Consider the following 9,940-nt stretch of genomic DNA (forward strand, 5'->3'; position numbering starts at 1 on the left):
GCCTTCTGTTTTTCTGGGCTTGACTAAGGACTGAGACCCTCCACCCACAGTAAGGACTTGGGGGGTGCATGGACTGGAGGTCTGTCTTACTGCATTGAAATATCTACAGTGCACTGAGCAAGGGGACAGGAGACTCATCTACCTATCCCCTATAAGCCTGAATTTTCCTGCAGACACCTGCATTTAGCCAGCTGAATCTCAGCCTGGATGATCAAATCAGCAAGTACTTATCTGCAGCTTCCCCTATAAACACCTGCTTATATATTTTGATCTCCCTGGGAGGGAAACTATACTTTGCTCCCAAATCATCACCACCTTTGGCTCCCAGAGCTGCCTATCCAGTTGGCCGAGTTTCCTGATCTTGCACAAACGCTTCCCCACACCTCTCTCTTGCTTTTCCCTTCCTTTCATCTCTACTACCGGTAGCAGTGTTCCAAGTGACTCCATTTCCTTCTTCCTCCTCTTTTCATTTCCTCTTTAAAATCTCTACTCATCTGCATTTGGACCTGATATTGGGGCTGTACACGCTGGCAACAGTCTCAGAACCAATTCTGGGCTATCGTAGAATCATCAAGGTTGGAAAAGATCTCTAAGATCCCCAAGTCCAATCACAACCCATCCCACCATGCCCACTGACCACATCCCTCAGTGCCACATCTCCACGGTTCTTGAGCACCTCCAGGGACGGTGACCCCACCACCTCCCTGGGCAGCCTGTGCCAGTGCCCTTCTCTTTCTGAGAAGTTGTTCCTAATATCCAACCTGAACCTCCCCTGGCTCAACTACAAGCTGTTACCACTCATCCTATCACTATTACCTGGGAGAAGAGGCCTACCCCCAAAGGTGTAGTTTTACTAGAAAAACATTGCTCAGACTGGAAATTTAGCAGCTTTTGAATGAGAATAATAACAACTTTTTAAAAGAAAACAATTTTACTTGTCCAAAAAGAGAAAAATTGCATGTTTAATGCACTGAGCAGTGACAGTATGACTAATTCTCCTGCACTACTAGCGAAGTTACAGCTTAAGAAGCTCCCAAATAACACATCTGGTGTAACCCACACCAAACTGGGTGTGCTGGGCACATTTTGTTTGTAGGAAAGGAGATCAAAGCCACCAGCTGCTGCAGAGCAGATCCCAGCTGATCCCAAGCTGCACCACCTCCACCCACAGAGGCTGAAGCCCAGGAGGAGCCTGCTCTGCACTCCCAGCTAAGAAGGGCAGGTGGAGATGATTCATTTGGAAACTTACATCTAGAAGTTAGTCCAGCTGACAGACGAAACAAGGAAACAGCTTGTTTTGTAGGGTTTTACAAACCCTTCCCTGCTGACTCTCACCCTGGGCTGTGGCAGAGGGCATCCCTGTAATGAGGCTCTGGCCTTTCCCACACAATGTACACAGTGTCTTGTATGAAGAAGTCAGCGTAGAAGAATAAGACACAGCACAAATTAGCTATTCTGCGATCTGTGTGAGCACAAGGACTCTCAGTTCAGAAACATGCCAGGTTCATGAGGCGAAAGAAAGGCTATAAACAGCCCACAGAGCCCAGCAGAGATTCATTGCATAACAAATGTAGATGAGCCTTTATAAAATAAGCAACAAGAAGCCCATACTGCTGAATTAAACACATTCAATACAAGAGGCACAGACCACTAAATCACAGCAGCTCTATGCTGGGAGTATGGACACAGGGAGCATGCTCAGCTTCCACTCCAGGGCTCAGCTCTCCGTCCAAACACAGCACAAGCAGCACTCCACAAACTTTTCAGAAGCTCTCATCACCAGTAATACCCACTTTCACTACTGGAAAAAATCTCAGCTCTGGCTGCCAGATATTGTACTGAGACAGAACCATGTGTCCGTGGTTAGTTTTGATACAGCAAATACGGTCGTTGTTGTTGTTGTACCTCTGTTGGACAGAAATAAACAGAGTTTCAGCAGACGGCCATGGGTAAAACACAGGTAGAAGTCCCAGCATCTGAAACATTTCTGCCAAACTGAATAGCACAAATCCGATCCTGCCAGCGAACCAACCTGTGAGCAGCTTTTCTTGTTTAAGCAGCCTGGCACGCAGAGTGACTTTGGCACTTGCGCACATACGTGTCAAGGAGTTTCAGTAAATACATCTCTGGAAGCTTGGCTTATTCACCACGTGTGTACTTTTCTGCCCAAGACAAGAAAATAGAGGAACAGACACTGAATTCTTCTTGGTCCCTAACCCCAGAAAACAAATCATATTCACTGAAAAATGACCCACGGGCCAAAATAGGAAAGCTTTTAATAGTTCCAGATGTGTTTCTTCGCTTTCTTTCCCCAGTGGTTCTATAATGAATGAGATACCCAGAAAAAGTTCAACGTTAACCTCTGTTTCACCATCCTGTCTGATTTCTGGGATCTGGGATAATCAGAGGGAAGATGTCTTGAGGCTGGGGGACTTTTCTCTTATTTCACCTGGTAATGCTAACTGATAATGGTCAATCACTGATTGCTTTATTAATCTATTTTTGTTTATAGTTGCAGTCAGCAGAAAGAAAGCACCTATCTCACGAGCTAAAAATAAGCACTGCAGACTTTTCCCATTCCAAGCTGCAGCTATCGCAGTCCTGAGCTGCTGCTACTCATCAGAATGAATAAAGCACAAGGAAGATGTAACAAATCCATCTATTAAATTCAGCCCAGGGAACAAGAGATGTTTCGTTACTCCGTCTATCAAGACAAGCCTCTCAGCTTTGGCACCGATTGAGGCTTCTTAAATCTCGCGTGCTGTCAGGGCAGAGAGGATTTCTTCTTTTGGTAGGAACATTGTTTTACTGAGCACTTACAGAGCCTTGGGGGCAGGCTCAGAGCCGAGGGGATTTCTCCCAGCTCTGCTGCCTTCCCCGGAGCCTGGGGAGTTGACCCGGGGAGCATCCATCCCACTTTCTGTTTCACAAAAAAAAAAAAGGAGGAGGAGATTTGTAACGACTTTTCTGGACTCACACACGCTTACCAGCCAAGACTTATCCTACCAGCACAGCTAACCCTATGAATAGAGAGGAAAAAAAAAAATAAATCTGTCATCTCTCTCCTGTATCACCGACTAAACGCTGCGTTACTTCCAAACGAGAGAGCGGCAGAGGCAGAACGAGGAGAGAGGAGGGGAAAAGAAAGCTCTCGGAGGGCTGAAATGCAAGGACGTGCCTGCTGACTTACTGTTACAACCGAGGAAAGTGCCATTCGATTCCATGGCCGCCAAAGCAGGCGACGTGCAGAGGCAGAAAGGGCTCCGGGAAGCAGCTGTGCCCAGATGTTAGCCAGCTGCGGGTGGAAGCCAGACCCAGCAGGCTCCCTCTGCTCCCCGCTCCAGCGATCCCCAACGTCAGCTCCCTTCCCCTGGGCTGCCAAGATGTCTTCGCTGTGACTCCTCATTTATTTCACTCCCGCATCCGCGCGCCCAATGCATCGACTGAAGCCAAGCGCCGAGCCCCAGCGCCGTGCTGGCCCTGGCTCCTCCCCATTAAATCTGGCCGTCCTCCCTGCCCAGCCTCCTGCTCCTGCAGCTCTCGAGCGGTGCCTCTGTTCTGCTGCTGCTTCCAACCCTCTCTGCTCCTTTCCTTTGTGCCTTCCAGAAGTCGCCGAGCGCTCAAAAAGACCCCGCGGTCTGTAGGTCCAAGGGAAGGGTCCGGAGCTGGAGGCAAGCCCCTGGGCTTGAGAGGGCTTGTGTGCACCGGTGGGGGCTTATTTCACAACGCGACGAACAGCGGGTCAGAAATTGCCAGCATAGAGCTGTAACCACAAACACACAGAGCGGGAGCTTAAAGCAGAAGAAAATGTACAGCCTTCTCATTTGGTACCATGAAGCAGAAGCAAAAGAAATCTCCCTGCTGCTTTCAGGCTTTTACTGAGTTGTTTTCTTCTGCCCAATCCCCCACCCCTTCATTTAGATGTTTTTATAGGGTAAATGGACGATGCAGGGAAAAGAGAAAGAAATGGAATCTGCAGTGAGAAAGTAATGCTTCCATCCCCTTGAATGGCAGAGGGAGGTTTTCAGTCATTGTTTTGCTACTGTTTATTGTTGTTTCTGGTTGTTTAGGTGATCTCTATGCAGTTGATGCAGCTGTCAGAAGCTTCAAACCGTTTGCAGCTGTGGGCCTGGCAGCTCCACCGACAGAAGGGAAAGGCCCCTCTCTGAGTGTGACAGATCTGGGATGCACATGGTGACAAATCCTTTGGGACTGTTTGTCCCTCCCTGCCAGGAGTCAGGCTGCTCCTTCAAGAGCCCAGTTTTACAGCCCACAGGCTGCCCTAATACAGCGAAACTCCTCCGTGCTAGCACAGAGTGCAAGAGCAAACGAGCGGAGAACGTACAGAGCTGACTGTTTGCTTTGTGCTCTTCAAAAGCCCACCCCTCAACCCTACAGCCTCCACCATCCCTTGAGACATTTTCAGAAGGACCCAGGAAGGAGCACCCCGCCTTTTGCAAAACACAAGGACAAGGAAGCGTTGGCTTGGACAGGGTCAGACTTCTTGGAAGTGTTGGCTGGAAGGCAGCTGGAAGCTCCCAGAAGATTCCTTGTGGAATCTTTTTTTAAAAAAATCCCTCCTTAAGAGCCCTAAAGTAGGGGGATTTCTGGAGGACACCAGCAAAACCCGTCATCCTTTCAGCTGGTGGGGAGGAGAGAGGTACAGAGGGACTGTAGGAGAGGCCTGCAGATGAGTCAGACAGACTGGAAACTCCGGTAAAGCAGTGGTGGTGAGGGCATGATAGTTGTTAGAAGGGAGGAGAGGTAGAGAAGGGCAGTTTGAAGGTGGTGCCAGGAAACAGCATTACAGCAAAGCCTCTTCCCTTCTCTGTATCCCACGCCCTGGATAGCATCACTTCACAGCAGGGCAGCACTGTAGCACCTTTCTGCCACCCTAAGCTAAGGCATCCCCCCCCCAACTCCTTGGCAGATTTGATGTTGTATGTGTGCTCAGGGCAAGCCGGCGTTTGCAGACAGCCTTGCATTCCTGGCACTTGTCAGAAAGCAGAACAGTCATCATCAGAGCCAGTGAAACCCTGGGGCAAACTCACTGAGGCTGAGATCATAGAGCACAGGTCTCATCAGACCCTTGTTTCACAAGGCAACATTCCTTTTGGCTGCATTTCTGCATGCATGCCATGCGCGCTTCATTTCCTTTTCCTTTGCATTGCTGAAACCAATGTATGTGTAGAACAGCAATGAAACCAAAGCGGCATGAGGAGCTACTGGGCTCCAGCAAGCTGCAGAAATCCTGTTAATAATATTCCAAGAATAAAAGAGCAATATAAGACTCCCATCAGACTCGAGTCCCTGATCCCCATTTTAGATCACGGCGCTCACTGTTTGCCTTCCTGGTTTGGGTTTTGGCTGATCCAGGAGGCTCAGGGTGTTAAGGGGGATTGACCTTTTCCCAGTTAAACCTGCAGCACGGCCAAGAGGCAAGTTTAATATTGGTGATAAGATGCAAAATGTCAGCATTCATCTGAAAGCCCTAAGAAAACAATTTGCTCCGTTAACAAAATGCATAGATAAGATGGGCTACAGCTGGCTGGTCGTGTCTTTTGGTTTATTTTGTAAAAGCTATCTGAATTTCTGAATGGTGCTTTCCTATTCTGAATACACCTCCTAAGCTCTGACCACCAACCTCACAACCAGTCCCATGGCTCTTGATGTCTGAGACCAAACCGGGATTTGAAGGGAGTTGAGTATTATTAAAATTAAACATCACTTCTCTGTGTATGTTGTCTCCACTCACAATCCTGCTGCTAAGGGCCAAAGTTAAATAAACACAATTTATTCTGAGCAGATCCATCCTGGCATCTGTAAGATGGCATTTCAGTGCCCTTGTAAGGTACAGACGGTTTGTCTTCTCTGCTTTATCTGCTTTAAAAACTAACCTTGACAGTGAAAGTAACAACGAGACTGTAATTTTTTTGTGTGTGGTTGCATACTTTCCTTCTGCCCATGCTGACTTAGCCCTATTTATGTCTCATAAAACAGCTTCCTCCAGGACTTTACAGCAGGTGAGTTAGCACACCCTGATTGTTTCGCAGGAGGAACATGCCTTTTTCAGCAGTGAAGACAAAACCTAACAGAAAAACCTGTTTTTCCAAGTTCCACAAATAGATGATAGTTCACGAGGGCTGGATTTATTCTCCCCAGACCCCTATGGACACCACCCCTGAGCAGTGATTTCACCGCTGAGCCCAGCTTGGTGTCTCCCAGCTTTCTGCATGCTGCGGGTTATTATATTTAATGGCTCTCCAAGACTTGGAAAGCTGTGTTATTTCTCTGCCTTTGTTGTCATGGATTTTAATCCCTAAATCGTCCTGCCAGGCTGGAGAGGAATGTGAAGAATCCCCGTTATTGCAAGCTTCTGTCTTGCTTCTTTCTGGCTTTCTATGGAGTTGGGATCCTGGCTGCCTGTGGCTGCCTCATTCCCTTCCCAAAAAGATAAGAAAAGTGGAATACCAATAAAGAATAAAGTGATAGGATAAGGGTAGGTAAATCAAGGAGGGGAGCAGGCAGTTGTAGGGCTCCTCAGCCTCAATGCACAGCGTATGTTCTCCTTATTTGCATGGGCTGTAGCTGTGGAATGGGAACCATATGCAGAATAATGCGTTAAAGGGAATATCTAGAAATTCTCATGGGAGAGGGAGAGAACAGGAAAGGACCCAAAACCTACATTGCACAATTTTATCAGCATGAGCAGAAAGCAAGCTAGACAGCAATGACTCAGGAAACAAGAAACAAGCTATTTTTTGTTCCTTTCTCCTCCATCTTTCACTGCCAAGAGAAACACTCCCTTGAGACTGTGTCAGCCAGGAGGGAGAGCACAGCTCCTCCAGCCTCCTCCCAGCCCTCCCCTTGCCCGCAGGCAAGGGCTATCAGGACTGAAGGGAGCAGGAACCCCATTTCTTAGGTCCACCAGAGAGGGGTGCAGGGAGGATGCATTTCTTGAGTAAGAATCTCTGAGCAGGAAGAGACCAGAGCTGCTGTGAAATCCTCCTTGGGGCTTTGGAGATGAGTTTCCTATGATGGGAGGAAGATTGGAGAGGACACATTTTGGTACATGCACCGTTCTCCCAGACTATCACAAAAAGCTTCTTCCAACCCCTGAAGTTCAGACTCGCACCAATGACAACGCTGGTATCCTGCAGCTCCTGATTACGGGAGACACAAAGGCTTTACAAAGCCCATTTTCCTCCACAGCCTCTCTAATTTGGTTCTCCCACAGCCCAGACAGGCTGAAGGTCCAGAAAAGACAGCTGAGCTGTGCCACACTCAGCTCTTGGCTGTGGATGTTTGCGACAGGCCTTTCTTCACACCAATTCCTCTTCCAGCCAAAGAGACTCCATGTCAATGCAAAGAGTGTCAGACAAAAGCAATTCCATCCCAAATGAATAGGAAAACCTTCTGTGACCACCCTGCTCTTTTCTTGTCCATCATTTACTGAACTCACCCAGAGACAGAGTTGGGACTTTTCAAGGCCTCCCCAAAGCATAACTGCCAGTTTGTAAAGAGTGCAAAGTCAGGGCTGTAACATTTTAATGAGGGCCAAGTCGAGAACCCAGGGCACACCTTGATGTAACCACTTGATCTCTCCTTGTGTAAATGAGCATGGAAGAGTTCAACATCAGCAGGAATGTGAGATGGAGGAATGGGCCTCCATGTCCAGCCCACCTCCGACACGTCCACATGCAGCAGTGCTAAAATGGCCAACTGAAGTGGGGCTCTGCATGGCCAAAGAGCTCCATTCCTCACACACACCCACACCCCTTTGCACTCTCCTTCATGCACACAGCCTGTTCCAGGCAGCAAAGAGCATTTGCAGAGTTCAAAGCCAAAAATGTTCACAGGGTTCAGTTCAACAGTGAACCATAAACTACAGCAAACCCAAAGCAAAGCAGAACTTCACCTGACTCCACTCTGAAAGCATGACTCAAGTGTTTGCTGTACACAGTGGAAAGAGTAGTTTATAATCTCAGAGGAATGCTACACCGCCCGGTCACCAAGTATTTCCTATGGAGAAGATACCTCCTGGCTCCCTCTGCCTTTCAGATCTCCCACACACCCTTCACATCACAGAAATGTTCCCAACTGCCTCTCCCAAAGATAACAGCTTTGTTTGCTTTGCGAGAAGGACTTCAGATTTCAGCCACCACAACAAGGCAGGACTGCAAGAAGCATTCGGGGTCGTATGCCCAGCAGAGAGCTTCAGGAGCAACGTGGGGTTTTCTGTCAGCAGAATTAGTGAAACCAGCACAAAAGAAAATGTCATATTAGACAGAGGTCATGTAAACACCAAAGTGGGACCCGAATTTTTCAGACACTTCCGTTATGGTCTGCCTGTTCACTGAACTCTTTGTTGCTGTCTCTTCCCAATCTGTTTACTGGTGTAGGCCATCGTGCAAGTTTAGACGGGGTGTCATGCCAACCCCTCGACATCCGACTGTCGTGTCAGATGTCAAGACAATAACAGATGAACAGCAAAATGTGAAATTTTCAAATGCCTTTCCCATTTCAAGAGCTGCTCAGGGCTCTTATTACATAGTCTATGCGTCAGTTTGGGTGGCCAACCCCAGTCAACCTGATGACTCACGTTTTGTCAGGGTATCATTCTTCTTTTGTTATTGCCACTGTTTTGCTTTAGGTGTTTCATGCTGATAATACATTGCACTCCCTGCCTATGCGAGATTCTGGGATTCAAAGGACTGGTCCTGCTACTGCATCGGCTCCACCAAACATTTACTCTTGGGCATTTTCCCAAGGCTGCCAGTTCTCTGGCAGCTGCTGGTCTTTCACCTCGTGAGAAACACACTGCAGTGTGGGGAGGAGCAGCCTCACATCTCCGCAGGAGCTGGCAGAGCTCAGCCCCTTTGGAAATCAGCTTCCTGTAGGAGAAAAAATTGGAAAAAAATCAGAAATGGGATTTATGACACTGCAAGAACAGTGAGATTATTGGGTTTGTGAAGGACTTACTGGACAAAGTAAGTCACTGCAGTTTATAAATTAGACTGAAATGTAATTAACACAATGCAGTACCATGAAGTTCAGAGAATGGGTAGGGCAGCCAGATTCCTTGTTTATCACCACAAGCAGCTGTGCCAAAATAGCTTCAGACTGAAGGAGGCTGATGCATTTGAACTATTTATTGCAACAGAGTAGTATATGGCCACAGGAAAATGAAAATACAGATGCTGGGATGTGTCAAGCTGAATCTGCACTGGCATAATCCCATACAAGTTCCATTAAAATTAATGAGGCATTTCTGCTTGAGCAGAAGATAAATTTTGCTTTCTAAGCCAGAAATATGCCTATCAAACTCTGTATATCTTAAGTGTTTGGTGGGTTTCCAACCCCCCTTTGCCCATTTCATACAAGTAACCAGAACCAGCTCTAACCACCAAATAAAGCAGTAAATGAAACAATCGTATGATTTGTCTATTACTCTGTTGGTCACAGTTAAAGACTTTAAAGAGTTACCAGCTCAGCAAGTCTTACATTGATTTCAGACTGGAAAATGATATGAAAATGGAGGAATAAATAAAAGTATATATGAAATTTGGGGATTACAACCTGGGTTTCTCTTTGGTTATTCTAAACTACTCATTACAACTCCAGGAAATTAAGGAGACACTTAAATAATTCTATGTCTGAACAATAGTACCACGTATGACATAGACACGTAACTAATTTTGCCTTCAGACTAATTTTAATGAGTGTTAAAAGAAATTATTTCGTATTTCTTTAATTAATTTGTTTCAGTCCAAAATAGACTTATGAGTGCCCGAGGGTCTCTTCTGTGCATTTCTATGCTTTAACAAATTTAGGTATAAGTGAGCCCCCTAATGTTGAATTCCCAGACTTCAAATACTTTTATTCTGGGATAATCATAGAATCATAAAGATGGGAAAAGACCACTGAGATTACTAAGTCC

At 46.8% G+C, this 9,940-nt stretch overlaps 1 protein-coding gene across 2 annotated transcripts in view; it reads right to left on the bottom strand.

Moving 5' to 3' along the window:
- PLCD1 (phospholipase C delta 1) overlaps positions 1-3,489 on the bottom strand; it is a 50,262-nt gene extending 46,773 nt beyond the window's left edge. The window contains exons 1-2 of one of the 2 annotated variants that reach the window (XM_021388642.1): positions 3,191-3,489; positions 2,033-2,162 (exon numbers count right to left, since the gene is read on the bottom strand). In XM_021388642.1, the coding sequence (XP_021244317.1) occupies positions 2,033-2,096 (64 nt within the window). In that variant the 5' untranslated portion in view covers positions 2,097-2,162; positions 3,191-3,489. The remainder of the gene's footprint in view (positions 1-2,032; positions 2,163-3,190) is intronic. The other variant, XM_021388643.1, reaches the window with a different exon arrangement.

The sequence above is a fragment of the Numida meleagris genome, chromosome 2 (assembly GCF_002078875.1).
Source record: "Numida meleagris isolate 19003 breed g44 Domestic line chromosome 2, NumMel1.0, whole genome shotgun sequence".
In the NCBI taxonomy this organism is placed as follows: domain Eukaryota; kingdom Metazoa; phylum Chordata; class Aves; order Galliformes; family Numididae; genus Numida; species Numida meleagris.